The sequence below is a fragment of the Delphinus delphis genome, chromosome 1 (assembly GCF_949987515.2).
Source record: "Delphinus delphis chromosome 1, mDelDel1.2, whole genome shotgun sequence".
In the NCBI taxonomy this organism is placed as follows: domain Eukaryota; kingdom Metazoa; phylum Chordata; class Mammalia; order Artiodactyla; family Delphinidae; genus Delphinus; species Delphinus delphis.
In genome coordinates, this window is record NC_082683.1 from 142,746,572 (window position 1) to 142,761,504 (window position 14,933).

Sequence of the window (14,933 nt, forward strand, 5' to 3'; positions counted from 1 at the left end):
TGCCGTTGAGACCTAACTTTATTAATTAATTTTTTAATTAATTTTTTTATTAATTAAATTTTAATTTAATTTTTTTTCCCAACCTCACCAAAGCAATAAATGTCATCTTAGAAGACAACTTCCACAGTTTAAAAACAGAAAATTTTATTAACTCCCACTTCTAGGCTGGGTCAGCCCTGGCCCTTCCTTTTGGGATGTCGGACCTTACTCCATCTTTCCGTATACTGTATCGGGAAGATTTGGGGAATCTGGAGAATTAGGCATCCAGGCCTAGCCCACGGCCCCAACTTTCACAAAGATTCTCTTAACAGGTATAAACAGACTGTCCAAAGGTTACATTTTATCAACCTTTGTCTTCTACATAAATAATAATTGTCCCAAAGATTGTATTTTATCAACTGTTGATTCCTATATAAACAGCAATGAGAACCAATACTTGGGATGGTGGCTGTGCTTCTGTGAGCGGCAGGTCCTGGCACATAAACATACTCAGTGAACGCTAACAATGATTATTAAGCCTATTTTAGCAACTGCAAGTGGATAATCGTCATGCTGAGGGTCTCTCCAGACCCAACTGCCTTGATTTCACCACAATCAGGCATCACGAATCTATAAATCCTAAAGGGCAGAAATTTGGAGAATTCCCTCACTACGGTCTCCTGACCTATCCATGGCCTCTTTTTTATTTTTCCTTTCTTTTTATCGGTAATAGTGGACCAGAAAAGACATTTTAATAATGCCAGCCTCGTATCATGATCACATACTTATAGCACTTCCATGGCTTCCCAGGGGACAAAGGGCAAGTACCCCCTTCCCCACAGCCGTGAACCTGTAACCACAATGTGGACACCCCTTTCCCAACAGAAGGGTCAGGATGCAAACGTGCCAAAGGCTCAGTTACTTCCTACCCTGCCGCCTGCTGAATCCACCCCCCTCCCACTCCTATGGCTGGAGGGCAGCCAAGGGCTAGTCTTTCTCCACGACTCCGTCAGTCACCTGAGTCCTGCAGGAAGGGAGGTGTGAGAAGTCCGGCAGGCACTGGGCCTCCTAACCTCACATCACACACATACCTTCTTCAGAGCTCTCTCCCCAGCAGCTTTGTTCTCCAGGCCCATGTACAATCTTCCCAGCTTCAGCCACATGGAGGCCACGTTGAGGGAGTACAGAGGATAGTGCTTACTGGAAGGAGAGAAGAGACAACAGGCCACCTTGTCAACGCCTGCCGAGAGCCCACAGGCCGGGTGCAGTGAGCTGTGGCCGCCCAGCTGGTGGCCACACTCTCCAAGGCAGCCAGGCTCCTCCAGACCCCGGCAGGTGCTGGGTGGAGGGCACGGATGGTTCAACCCTGTCTACCCATCGTGGATGCACTTCATTTTATGCAGTTTGTGTGTTTCTGAAAAACCACATAAAAACTACAGGGGAGATCCTATGGAAGAACGTGTATAAACACAACATTGAGTCCCAGCCCCAGATTTTTGTCTTTTAGGTGTACGCATCGCAGGGCATTGGGAAAATTCCCTCTTTATGAGGATAATAGGCCTATCCCCTCATATTAAAAAGACAGTGTACTTAAAGATACAAACATACCAATGTCTCAAGACCTCGGCTTTCTGTCACACTCTATGATATCAGTTGGTTTGGCAAAATTATAAGCTCTCTGAAGTCAGGTACACACCTCCTACTTCTTCTAGATATTCCTTCTCTATTGCCCAGCAGAAGGCTTTGTAGACAGCAGGTATTCTCGCTGGTTTTAACTGAAGGCTGACTGATGGGGCCTGCCTAGGAAGGAGCCATCTCCCTAGGAACAGAGACCAGGAGGCAGCTGGTGTGTGTGTGTGTGTGTGTGTGTGTGTGTGTGAACACACGTGTGTGTGTTCAAGGTGTTTATTTACAGGCTGGTCTGTTCTACCTGCTCTATCCTCAAAGTCCATCCAAAAGAGACACATTCTAGCTGTATTCCTAGGCAGCGGGCAGCTCGCTGCCCAGAGAGATCCCTAGAGCCAGCAACCAAGAGGCGGCCAGGGCTGGGCCCCCCGGGAGAGCTCCCTAAGCTAACAGAGGGTCCAGCACAGCAAGCCCTGCTGGGAGAGCAACCACAAAGCCAACATTCACTCTCATTCTCTGTCTCTCTCCCTACAGATCTACAGAGGGAAGTGTACATGGCCCAGAGGACTTCCTCACCCACCTCAGGAAGAAGGACAGGCTTTGAGATTATCCCTAAAGTATCAAATTCTGTTTCCAGGAGCAGATTTTAGGAGCTGGCTTCCCCCATGGGCTCCCCCTGCTGGCTAATCAGGGCACTGTGAGGTAAGTGGAGGGCCGACTGGGCAGTGGAAATTCAGACTGGACATACACTTTACAGTCCCCAATCTTAGAACTTGAAGAAGTACTGAGTGCTTCTCAAAAGCCCTCAGGGTGTTTCTGGAACACAGAGATTTCAAGTCCAATACCCAGAGATTCTGATCCACTTGGTCTTGGAGAGGACCCTGTAAATGCATAATGTAAATGTGTTTTAACAGACGCCCCAGTGATCTGATCTAGGCCAGCCAGGCCCTGAAGTGGCTACTCAGAACCTCCTTCTGTCACCCACTTTAAAGTTTACTAACCCTCTCAACATGGAAACTTGCCCATGGTTAACATTCATTATCACTACAAGTTAAAATCCAACTTATTTTATTCAAATCTAGGGGAGGTTATTAAATAACCACGGACAACACACCAGTCCCAGAGTTTCCCCATTTGCAAAACAGATGCTGCACCCTGAAAAACGCAAAGAAGGGGATAGAAAACCACTAATGGATTACTAAGTGCCATCTAACTTGGAAGGCATGGGAGGGGAACGAAACAAACCGGTGGCTTTTGAATACTGGTCTGAATTAACTACTGTGGACGGAGTACCCTGGACGGGTCCTGGGAGGGATCCTGCCCCAGCACCCGCTGCGTCACCTCAGTCTGCCTCCCTGGGTGCCTCTTCCGGGTGGTGGAGGGCACAGGCCGGGCCCAGCGGAAGCACCCTGTGCCTGCACCTCCAGATGTGTACAGAGGACAGGAAGCTGCTCCTGGCATGCTCCAACATGATAGCGTCAAGACAGAAGAGCCAAGGGACCATTCTAAATCACCCACTTCCATTCTGTGCTAAGATGACGGGAAGCGCCACTGCAATCACCTGTAGGGCTGGATGATTTTCTGTCCGTACCGCAGGGCTCCCTCCCAGTCCTGCATGTACAAGCAGACGCCCATGGCCTGGTACATCATGTGCAGCATGTACACGTTACTGTCCTCAAACACACAGCTCATCTTCTCCTGGCTGAGCTCGCAGATCTCCAGCAGCTCACTAGGGGGTGCTCTAGAGTCAAGGACAGGACAGGCCTGGCAGATCAGCTAGGAGGCTTCCCAAGGCCCCAGGGGCAAGGAGTTGCTATTTTGTTTGCTCCACCTCTAGCTTCACCCTCCGAAAAAGTAAATTACAGGAAGCCCGGCAAAAGTGAAAGGAGTCCTATTTTTCTGGAAGAAAAAGACTAGGAGAAACTGGAGACCTCAGCTGTTAAACACGAAGAATTTTAGCCACAGGGAACAGAGCCTCCTTTCAGCTGTAAACAATATTGATTAGAATCAAAAATCTTCAATTTTCTAGTTAAATTTAAATCCTCACCCAAGCTGAGAATTTTCGCTAAAGTTCTTAAGGAAAAAGTCGCCATCATGGGAACGTTCTTTTTTACACTCAGAAAAAAATGTGTCTTTCTCCAATTTCCTGTCACTGGTTTTCTTTCTTTCTTCAGTACGAATCTAATGCCTTTTCAACACCCAAGAAAATGCTATACCACAGCGGTTAAGAATATGTATTGTGGGCTTCCCTGGTGGCGCAGTGGTTGAGAGTCCGCCTGCCAATGCAGGGGACACGGGTTCGTGCCCCGGTCCAGGAGGATCCCACATGCCGCGGAGCGGCTGGGCCCGTGAGCAATGGCCGCTGAGCCTGCGCGTCCTGAGCCTGTGCTCCGCAATGGGAGAGGCCACAGCACTGAGAGGCCCGTGTAACGCAAAAAAAAAAAAAAAAAAGAATATGGATTGTGCTAGCAGACCTGGGAAAAACCTGGCTCTGCCCAGGTGAACTGTGTCCCTTGGGCAAATTACTTGCTATCTATGAGCCTGTTTCCATCTGTTACACAGCAAAACCCTTGGTGAGGTGCCTTGCCCAAAGGAAGATACCCAGTCAGTGAGGGTCTTCAAGGAACAGTTCTGCAGTTTTAGACAATAAAAGTCTTCCACAAGGATGCGCTCCTGAGCAAACTAGTCAAAGAGGAGAAACAGATAAGGTCAACATCATGAAATGCTGATGTAGTTGACTCCAAGGGATGGATGGCGAGTGAGTCTTTAAACATTTACCAGGACACATCCTTCCTCCAATGTTCAGAATCTGAAACCCATTCTCCCCCCGTTCCCCGTGCCCAACTCCCCAACAGCCCCTGTAAGGGAGGGCTGGTTGTAAAGGATATATTTGTAGTGCTTGGCCCGCCGGAACTCCTCAATGACATTGCGTGCATATCTGACCATGTCACGGATGGCTTCTGCCTTTGGGGGATCATTGAGCTTCCGGATTTCCACCTTGGCCTTATCCTGAGGAAAATGTCCACAGGTTACTTCCCACGGAGACCATACTGATGGGGAGACCTCTCCAATAGCACGTTTTCCCATGCAGAGGTAGAGGCCTACCCATTCTAAAGTTACAAAAGAATGAAAGGGAATCAGGCAGGGGATCTAAGAGAAGTTCAATACTCATTGCTTTTTTACAAAAAAACAAAAATATTCATTTTTTAGACCCTCCTTATCGAGGCAAGACACCGAGAATATGTTTGCTGTGGGCAGATGTGTGTGTTCAGACATCTGTGAAATTAAGAGAATAGAATAAGGAGGGGTGGCACTGACAAAATAATTTAATAATAATCTTCAGATTCTGGTGGATAGGTGGGAAAGCTTGAAAATGTTTCTCATGTGCTTTTTCCCTTCCCTCTCTTTTGAGCAGCCATTTCTTTTCAAGACATAGCAATTTGGCAAATCCTTCTCTTATTTGAACAATGTGATGGAAATGTTTTAACCAGCTGCGAGAATCAGGTTTGAACAAAGATCTGGTCTAACTGGATTCCCCCGGGCTATGCTAGTGAGGCGGTTTAAAGCCTCAAAAATACGACAGGAGGAGACGCCCCAGGTCAGACAGGGGCGCTCACTTGGCACAGAGGCCCTGAGAGAGAGAGCACAGTCAGCACTTGTGCCGGGTCGGGGAGTTTACCTTGTCTTTGGTGGTGCACTCCTGGCACTCACAGGTGAAGAAATAAGAATCTCTTAACCGGTCATTCCTATCTTCTGTTGGGTACAGGAGGTCAATGTAGCTGGTAAAAACCTAAGGGGGTCCAAAAAGTTGATGTTGCAGATTGCTACAGGCCAACTCACGCCTCATCCTGCCTGTCGCTCTGCAAACATTCCTGATGGTGACCTTGCAGGGACAGGAGGGCCAGAGCTCGGGATACAGTCTTTTACCTTAACACACTGAATTCCTCAAACCGAGCACCCGCTAGTGGTGGTGAAGAGAAAGGGCTTCTCTACCCACCTCCTGCAGAACCAAGGAATCCCTAAAACGGTAATTTGGAAGGTTGAGAGCATCCCGCTTCCTTCCTCCCCAGAGAGCAAGCTGTGAATCTGGCCCAGCAGTAGATGCCCCTGTCTTGTGTATAGAAGCAAAGGCCACGATGGGCAAAGAGCCTACTCATCCTTGGGATTGGCCCTGCACTATCTCTTCCTGGTCTTTGTTTAGCCTCTTTGATCTCACAACCCAGGACGGCCTAGATGCACTGCTGGGTGGGTGCAGGGGGAACATGAACACACACACAGTGTGTGTCCCTTTATCCTGCCATCAGCTGGCAATGGACCAGGAAGCTCGGCTCAGCAGGCCGGGACAGGCCAGCACAGGGAGGATGCAGCTCCTAGGCCACCAGCAAGCTGCTGCCTTACCCAGCCGGGCCAGAGAACTTGGAAAAGTCATACCTTTGGGCTCGTCAAGTTCTCCCATCCTTGCTTTTTTCTAACGGGCTCTATAACTGCGACTTGCAGCATATGGAGGAGGCCGGCATTTAACTGTCCATTATCGACTCACTGGGATGGCACTCGCTGCTCATCCCACACCATCAGGCAAACGTCTGACTGAACAGATGGATGTCCCAAAGCCGTCACTGTGCCAGTAACCTCGGGCACTGGCAGGCAGGCGAGGGTGGGGGACCCACACAGGCTAGGTGCTTGCAGGTGCCCTGAGCTCTCCCCAGTGCAACGGGCAGTAACAGAGACCCTGTGGCTCATCTGACACCCCAGGGAGTGGCTTTTTCCCCTTTGTAGGGCAGGTAACCCCCAAAACAGTGACTTGCCCAAAAGGAGGAGATTGCATTTCTGATCTGTGACAGCAGGAGGGCAAAACAACAGGAGCGAGCCTCGCCCTGCCTCAGTGGCCAGAGCCTGCCTCATCTCTTTGAAATGACTGATGGGCACATGGTGCAACAGACAGAAGGGCCCAGAAGATGGCGACAAAGGCCGCTCGCGGCCCAGACACAGCCAGTCCAGGTGACAAGCTGCTCCAGGCAGCCCCAAGCGTGGGTCCTGGTGACTTAGGTTCCTACTGACTGCAATCGGCTGTTTTAACAAAAGAGGCACAGGGCAGCCTCCACAAGACATTCGGAAACCAAGACACCCTGACTCAAAACAAGATGCCTTCCTCAGGACGAATTCCACAAAGGGTGGAAAGTCTGATTTGTACCTGGGGCGTGGGGCTCCCAGTTTAGCTGTGGGTTAGTTAACAAGGTCCAGAGAAACCGAGGCCCATACCATGTCATACACTAATCATGATATTTAAAACATTCTAAATATCCAGACATGCAACTTAAAAAATAGCATTAGAGATTATTTAAACTGAAATGTATCTAAAGTGCGTGATTACATTCCCTAAAAATTCATGTGTCTTGCTAGGGATATTAAGATTTACTTTAAAAAAGTATTAGCATACATCTGGCAAGGCCTGGCCAGCGTTCGCAACGCACCTGACAGGGTAGTCATGGACCCACAGCACAGGAAAGGAGAAGGGAATCGCTGACCAGATTCGCTCCATATCCCTAAGTTAGGGAGGGAAGCTAATGGTGGCCCTTGGCCACAGACTGCCTCTACCTGTCCCATCAAGTGTGTACACCTGGCCATCTGCATTCCATTCCTAGAAAGTGAACCCTCCCATGTTCAGATGTGGAACTGATACGACATGAACCGTTGATGTCATTTGGAGTTGTAACTCGTTAGCTACTGCTGGGTTGCTTTTCTCTTTGCGGGCCGGGGGGGAACAGGCCAAAATTCATGAATCAAAAATAAACTCAAACCCAATTATTTGGAAATGGGAATACACACACTCTAAGATTGTATTTTGCTCATTTTGGCAGTTTCATTTTTCTATAAATCTCTGTGAGGAACCTTACTCGAATCTATTCTTCCCTGGTTTCTTTTTTTGGCCACAGATGGACATGGCGAGCGCCAAATGGAAGCTGAAAGTTTGGATCAAGCCGCAGGTCTGACCCTGAACCCTGGAGGGACTGAGGATGGTACCCACCACACGGCTGCCCTCAGCCACGCACTCACCTCCTCTCCAGGGTGGATTTCCTGTACAGCTCTGACTTCTGCCAGGGTCCCCTTGTAGGTCACAATGACATTGGGGCAACAGCTATGATTCATCAGTGCAACACTGTCGATGAGAAGAGAAAAACCCTATGTTCTCAGGAAGGCAGACAGACTGTTCAGGTAACTCCTTGGCCACTTACTTGCTAAGTTACAGAAACTGGATCTTTGTAGGACATTAAAAAAAATCTAACAGCTGGCCATCAGAGTCTAAGAGGTTGTCGTGCATGCATTTATGACAATTATCTAACATCTTAAATTTGAACAGTACTGAAAAGTGAAATCTGCAATTCAGAACGGTGATTTCTAAGCCAAAAACAAAACCAAACCCCCCCCCCCCCCAACAACGATAAAGACAGCAACAACAACAAATTCCTTCCTGTTAGATGCAGGACTCAAAACTCAACACCTACAGTGAGCAGCTCCTCCACGGGACACTGTACAAGACAAATGGGCTGTCACTGCCAAGCAGCTTTTTATATCAGAGGACGATTTCTAACATGCTGTCTTCAGAGGCTGAGAAATCGGCACCGCGGGAGATGCCGGCTTCCTGAGTGAGGGTGTGTGATTCCCTGAGAGACGTGGAGGAGCCCGTCTGAGGCTCTGCACCTCAATTTCCTCATCTGGAAAATTGGGACATTGCTGCTCCGGCTGCTTGCGGTCTGCTTTACAGGGACGGCGAGGACAGAGAGAGTCGCCTATGTGAGGGCTTTGAGCTTTCTGATTATATCAAGGTCAAAGTTCTGAGAACAGAAATTTCTAAACTACAGGGGAAAAGTGCTTGATCTCTGAAAATGCTGCCTTGGAAATCACAATGCTGATATGATTTCTGCCAAAGGGAATTTTTCCCTCCAATTAAAACTGCCTGGATCCAAACTGGGGCTCAGATGGGCACTCACATCCCGGTGCATCCTGGCTCTGGTGGCCGGTGTGACTCGCCTGACCCTCAGTGACCAAAACCCCTTCTCCTGTTTGCTCCATGAACACAAAAAAGCAAGGGGGTTGGAGAGCCTGATGCAGAGGAGCTGCCCCCGGATCGTCGTGTACCAGGGGAGCGGCTGCTAGAGGTCTGGGTGAAGGGGGTGGCTGCCATGGGCAGGGCCATGCAGCGGCTTCCCTGTCTTGTCCGTGGGGAGGGTCACCTCCACCCTGCTTCCCAGCAAGTCATGCACAGGGAATCAGGCCCTAGGAAATCTGATAAAGAAAGGCACCAGAGGTTGTTCTTAGTGGAAGAGCAGGTTTGTAGAACCATTTTGCAAAAGTATTAAGTAACTCATTTCAAGACAGACTCCTGGCCATCTTTCTCATGAAGGTGGGAGAGCTGCCCGAAGGCAGGACACCTATCACAGCTCATGCTCTTGGTACCGCCGTTCTCTGGGCAACTGCTGGACAGGGGGAAACCTCAAGCACCACCACTCTTAGCCTTGCTTTCCATCTTTCACATACCAAGAGCAGACATTCCAGAGCTCATTTCAGGGCTGAAGATGTCAAGATGAGCCTCTAAAGAGGGTCTAATCACCTTTCTCCTCTTTTTCCTCCTTCCTTTTCCCAAGGGCAAAGGTCCCAAAGAACCTTTCCCCAAACCACTTCTTTCCTCACCATCAGAATTCAAACTGCAGATGACACCATTTTGGCCACAGAAACAGTAATACTACGGGAATAAACTTTTTGTTTCTCTGGTTCAAGAAAGCCTGTGACAGCTGATCAGGGGACATGGACCTGAACAGATTTTTCTCTGTCTTTCAGACCCGTACGATGCACAGAGCTGGGCAGCTACAGACAGACATGTAGGGCTAACGTGCCATCCACGGCCAAAGCATGGGTGTTAAGGGTTTCCTGCAATTGCTTCAACCTAGAGCCAGAGGCTCCTGTAGTTTATATTAAGCAACATCACTTTAGATGAAAGTAATCTACAGTGTGGAGGAACTCAAGACAGGGGATGCAGGAAGGGCTCCTTTGCTCCATCTGTGAAGCCAGGGCTTGATGTCAGGGGACTGACGCATTTGGAGACCATCCTGTCCATCAAATAGATAACGGCAAAGCCATGCTTGGCAGTCCATTACAATCAGAGCTATAATGATCTCCGCTGCTCAACTGGCTGGCCTTTCTTGAATTACCTGAGTATTCCTAACATAAAGAAAAATCCTATCGTTCTTTGAAATTTTTCCCTAGTTCACCACTTTAGCATATTCTCCCTCCAAGATGTGCTGTTTCTATACTGGTATTTTTCAAAAAGGACAGATGAACAAGAAGCTTACACAGTCTCTACGTAAGTCTACAGCCAATTCTTGGCAATTAATGTTTTCCTTTGAGTGGAAGAAACCCAAAGATGCCCAGAACCACAGATATGCAAAAAGCAAATTTCTCAGCGGGGCCTGGGCTGTTCCTTCTATGCACACTCTAAAACGTTCTTGAATAACAACTCTCTACCTAGCAGGACTTACCAAGCAACTGTTGTCTTAACTACTACCTTCAGATCCTTAAATGCAGGGGAAATATTTTGAAATCTGGCATAATTAAAAAGGGAACTTAATTCACTTGGAGTTTCATGTGTGCCACATGCAGTTAGGGAGGTTATTTAAAAATCAAAAACAAATTCAAATTAGTGATAAATAGGTAAAAAGAAAAACAATGAAGTCACACTCAGCCTACTCAGGAAATACTGCTGATCCCAAATGAGAAAGTTCTTCATCTTCAATTGTGAAGCCATTACAGTTAACCTGTAGTGAGAAAGGAGGGGGAGAAAGAAAGAAAAAAAAAAAATGAGCTAAAGCTTCTCTCTGGATAGAAATCATTTCTTTAATTTTGACCTTTAACAAATTAACTAGGAAGATGTTTGGTTTAGTGATCTGAAAACCTTTCTTTTGGCCAAGATATCTTATGTTCAGACACAGCTTACAGATCAGGCTCATGTGTGAACAAACAGAAGCAGAACTGTCAGGGCTGATGCGCCCTTGGTCTAGCCCACCTGCCCACCTGCCCACGGTAGCCCAAGAGCACAACGAACCACTAAGGCTCTAAGGACTGAAGTCTGCAGATCTGCATGGGAGTCAGGACATCTGCACTCTGATCCTAATTATGCCACAGACCCGGAGTGGGATCTTAAGCCCATCACCGTGTTCCTCTGCCCTCGGTTTTCCTCCATTAAAAAAAGGAGTCACTTAACCTGGTACCTAGCTCATTAGGTGAGGCGGCAAATAGCCTTTACATAGCTAATCTAACTGCTGTCCATCCCCTTGAGAGGCAGGGGGACCAAGGCCCTGAAGCTACTTGGGACTGAGAATGTTCCTTCATGCCTCAGCCACATCAACTACTGGCCACTTGTTCATCTTTGAGAAGAAATATTACACTGAAAATCACCAAGGGCAGCTCTCAACATCCTGGAAGTCTAATTTAGAGCTCATAGCTGAAAATAAGGACTATACTTCCCCAGTTCAGGCTGTTTCACAAACTCACTCTTTCCACAGACATCCACCGAGGAACCCTTATATGTTGGGCACTGTGCAGAGAAGGGAGAACGGGCCCAAATCTGTGCTCTCCAGGAACACCCAGGCTCCTGGGAGACGGTTAATTCGGTGGGTATTTTTCATTTGGATCTAAAACTTCACAACTGGAAGGGGACTCGGTCGCTTTACTTTTCAGATGATGAAAATAAGGTCAGAGAGGGGCAGTGACTCACCCAAAGCCAGTGGCAAAGGCTGGGAGCCCTGCTCTCCCTCACAGCTATGAGGCTGTCTGTGAAGCCTGCATGCTGAATGATTTCACCCCGTGAGCTGCAGCCAGGCTCCTTCCTACCAGACACACCACATTGGCGCCTTTCAGGACAATGGATGGGCTTTTTAAAACTAGCACCCACCAAGCACTCACTCTGGGCTAGGCACTGGGCTGGGCGCTGCATATTTACCCTCTCATAAATCCATAATACTACTCTGGCATAACCCATTTTACAGATGGGAAAACTGAGGTTCAGGGAAGTCAATGATTAAGTGCCTTGTTCAAGGCCATATAAGTAGCAAGTGGCAGAACAGGAGTCAAGATTCAAACTAGACATTCTGATGGCAAAGCCATCAGAAACACAAGTATTTCTTTTCACTGTACCATGCTTCTCCTAAAACTGTTCTGATCTCTAATTCTTAATGTTGCAATTTTACTTAAAATTGAAGGGCCAGTGTCAAAGGCTTAGAAATCTTGGTACATAGAGAAGTAAAGGCTCTGATGAGTCTGACTTGCAGTTTTTACAATTCAACACATTTATGATCAGTATTTACAATTTTCAACAATTGTTGAAAACAATAGTAGAACAATATACAGTTTTTGAAATCCTGAGGTGTTGGGCATTTTTATGTAGAAGACTTAGCATACTATTTTTTGTGCCAGCTTCAGGTACTCTAACCGATTCTGTCATCAGGACATTAACCAACTATCATTAATCAGTGACCATCAACCAACATTATGTTAAGAGGAAATCAGCACCTTCATTCATTCAACAAAATTTACTGGAGCATGAACTATGCGTCCTGCACCATACTAGGAACTGAATGATCTATACCCAGTCTCAGACTGGAAACTAACATGCCTCAGCAGTGGCCGGTACCCACAGGATGACAACAAACGTCTGCGAAGTGGAAGAATGAATGAGAGAATTTAGCAATTTGACAACTGATCTAAGGACCGACAGCTCTTGACTAGCTTTGGGAGGTCGGGGAAGGAGACTTGCCCCTTTGCTTCGTAATCTCTTCCTCTTCGAGGTTCTCAGCTGGACTGTCTATGACTCCAAATGCTTTCAGGCTTCAACGTTGCACGACCACTGGTCGGCTTTATTCCCTCTGCCGCCCTCCTCTCACTGTGGAGGAGACAGTGTGTTTCTTCATTGCAAAGGACGGCTCCTGTGAGCACAAGTGTCATCACTGTTCCTTTCTGGGAGGTGGTACTGGTGTTTAAGCCAACTTGCATAGCAATTTGCCTGCTAGCTTTCCCTCCCTTCTGAAATATCCCTAGGGAAGAAAACTGAATTTGCCTGTTAAGAAAGATGCATGGGCCATCGTCCTTTTTTTTTCCAAGTCAAGTCAGGCGTTAAGTGCCTTACTGAAGCTATTCTCATAATCAGCATTTAGACTAGATGTAGGCTGCACACCAAAAATACATTTCCCAACCATGCATATGTTCCCGGTGATTAAAATGCACCTCAGCGCTGCCGAAGGAGTGCAGTCACCTTCTGCTGCCAGCTGCTGCTGGGCCACGAGTTAACCCACAACACCCTCCCATGAACCAGAGAGAGGAAAGGGCTCAGAGGCTGGAAGAGCAGACACGCAGCTGAGGGCTGAAAGGCAGGACCAGAAGGCGGCATGGGGCTGGGACAGCACTTTCCAGTTTTGCTTTAAGGTTGCCTTTGAGGGTACTGAATGTCCCTTTTCCCATTTATATATGGAGAAAAGATATGTATGTGTGCGTGTATGTGCACCCATGTGTACACGCACGATCTCAGAGTGGATATTATGATCTGATATGTATAAAGTCTTTCAAGGAATTAATTACCTACAGTTATATATGTGTGTGTGTGCATGTGTGTATATATATATATCTGTATCTATCTCCTGGATTTTCTGAGTCAGTCCAAATTTCAAGGACTCTGAGTCATTTTCAGCACAAATATATTTCTGCTTGTGACACCAAGTGCCTTGATTTTTGGTAACTATGGTCCCGTATCTACTATGTCAACACTGAGAAGTCCCATCAGCATGCATTAATGTGTTGGAAAAAAAGTTGTTTTTTCCACAGCTTGAAGTGAAAAGATACCTATATTTATTTCATCTCTCTCGCTTTCTCACGGAACCATGCCTCATCTAATCCAGAAAAGAAGTCATGTATCTAGCTTTTTAAAAAATGTAAGAGAAGTCAATTCCTCAACTTTGTACTGTCACCCAAATCCACTGTCTTAGGATGCTTAGGGAAATACGCTGTAATAATCCCAGGATCATATAATGAAATCAGGAAGGTTTTTCATCATGCCTATTAACACTCATAACTTGAGCCCATTTTTTCTTTTACCGAGAACAGCATTTTTTTCTGATTGTGACAGTCACACAATAGAAATACATCCACATAAACATAAAGTCTATCAAGGAACTCATCCAACTGTTCACAGTGTTTCTCACAGAGGGGTTGAAGGAGGTGAATGAAGTGGTGATGACTCACTTCTTTCTTGATATGTGCAGTTTTTAAAGTGGGAGAACTAGGTGCTTTTCATCTTTTCTTCTTTTTAGTATTTTCTTAAGGTATCCATGCTCATTGTAGAAAATCCAGAAAAATCATCCAACAAAAAAGCAAAAATTTTCCACAACTCAGGAGATAACCAACAGTGAACTTCCATTTCAACTTTTTTTTTTACATAAGTAAATTTTCATATTACACATTCCCCTGCTCTTACACTTAATGTTTTTATCATCAGCGTTTTTCACATCTTCAGATATTCTTTGAAATGTAATTTATAAAGGCTACATAACCTTCCATTGTAAGGCTAGGCCAAAATTTATTTACCAAACTCCTACTGCTGACCATTTATAATATGTACTTCCTTTTTTCTCTTTTTTTCACTTTTCTTTTTTTTTTTTTTTTTTTTGGTTTTAAAAAGAACCACGCAATCAACAATTTGCATGTCAATTTCTGTCCATAATCTCTGACTACTTCCTTAGGCTAGATCCCTAAAAATGCAATTAGTGGGTCAAGGGGTATATCGGCGATGCTTACTCTGTCCTAAGATGAAAATGTGTAAGTATCTACCAAGCTCTTTTATCCATCTAGGCACTGAAGGCTCTGGCAGGGAAATGTAACTACTTGTGCCCACAGAGCAGTATTCTAGTACCTCTCTTTCTGGGAAGGTCACCTTCAGCTACACGTTCAGCTTGGAGGGGAAAACGCAAGGGTATGTTAGGGAGAGAAATCCGATCTGGTAAGTCATGCCAGGAAGAGCCACCCTCACAGTAACAGAAGACTGATGCAGCCAGACTGTGTTCGGCCAAAGGGTGCCGGCTGCACTGTCTTTTGTGTCCTAGCCATGCCCAACGGAGCCTCGGCCTTTCCAAATGGCTGGTTTGGCAACCAGCCTCAGCGCCTTTAAGTTGCTCTTGTCTAGAAGCCTCTTTAATTTTTTTTTTTTTTTATCATATCTGATTTTGGTAAACCTAGGCTCCCCTAAATAGGACTTCTTAGCAACCATCAGGAAAGGCTTCCTGTACGTA

At 46.5% G+C, this 14,933-nt stretch overlaps 1 protein-coding gene across 2 annotated transcripts in view; it reads right to left on the minus strand.

Annotated features, from left to right (window-relative positions):
* SMYD2 (SET and MYND domain containing 2) overlaps positions 1-14,933 on the minus strand; it is a 50,526-nt gene that overhangs the window by 1,347 nt on the left and 34,246 nt on the right. For both annotated transcript variants that reach the window (XM_059994857.1, XM_059994854.1), the window contains 6 exons: positions 10,348-10,415; positions 7,660-7,762; positions 5,285-5,395; positions 4,494-4,614; positions 3,167-3,341; positions 1,071-1,179 (listed from right to left, as the gene is read on the minus strand). In XM_059994857.1, coding sequence (XP_059850840.1) covers positions 1,071-1,179; positions 3,167-3,341; positions 4,494-4,614; positions 5,285-5,395; positions 7,660-7,762; positions 10,348-10,415 — 687 coding nt within the window. The remainder of the gene's footprint in view (positions 1-1,070; positions 1,180-3,166; positions 3,342-4,493; positions 4,615-5,284; positions 5,396-7,659; positions 7,763-10,347; positions 10,416-14,933) is intronic.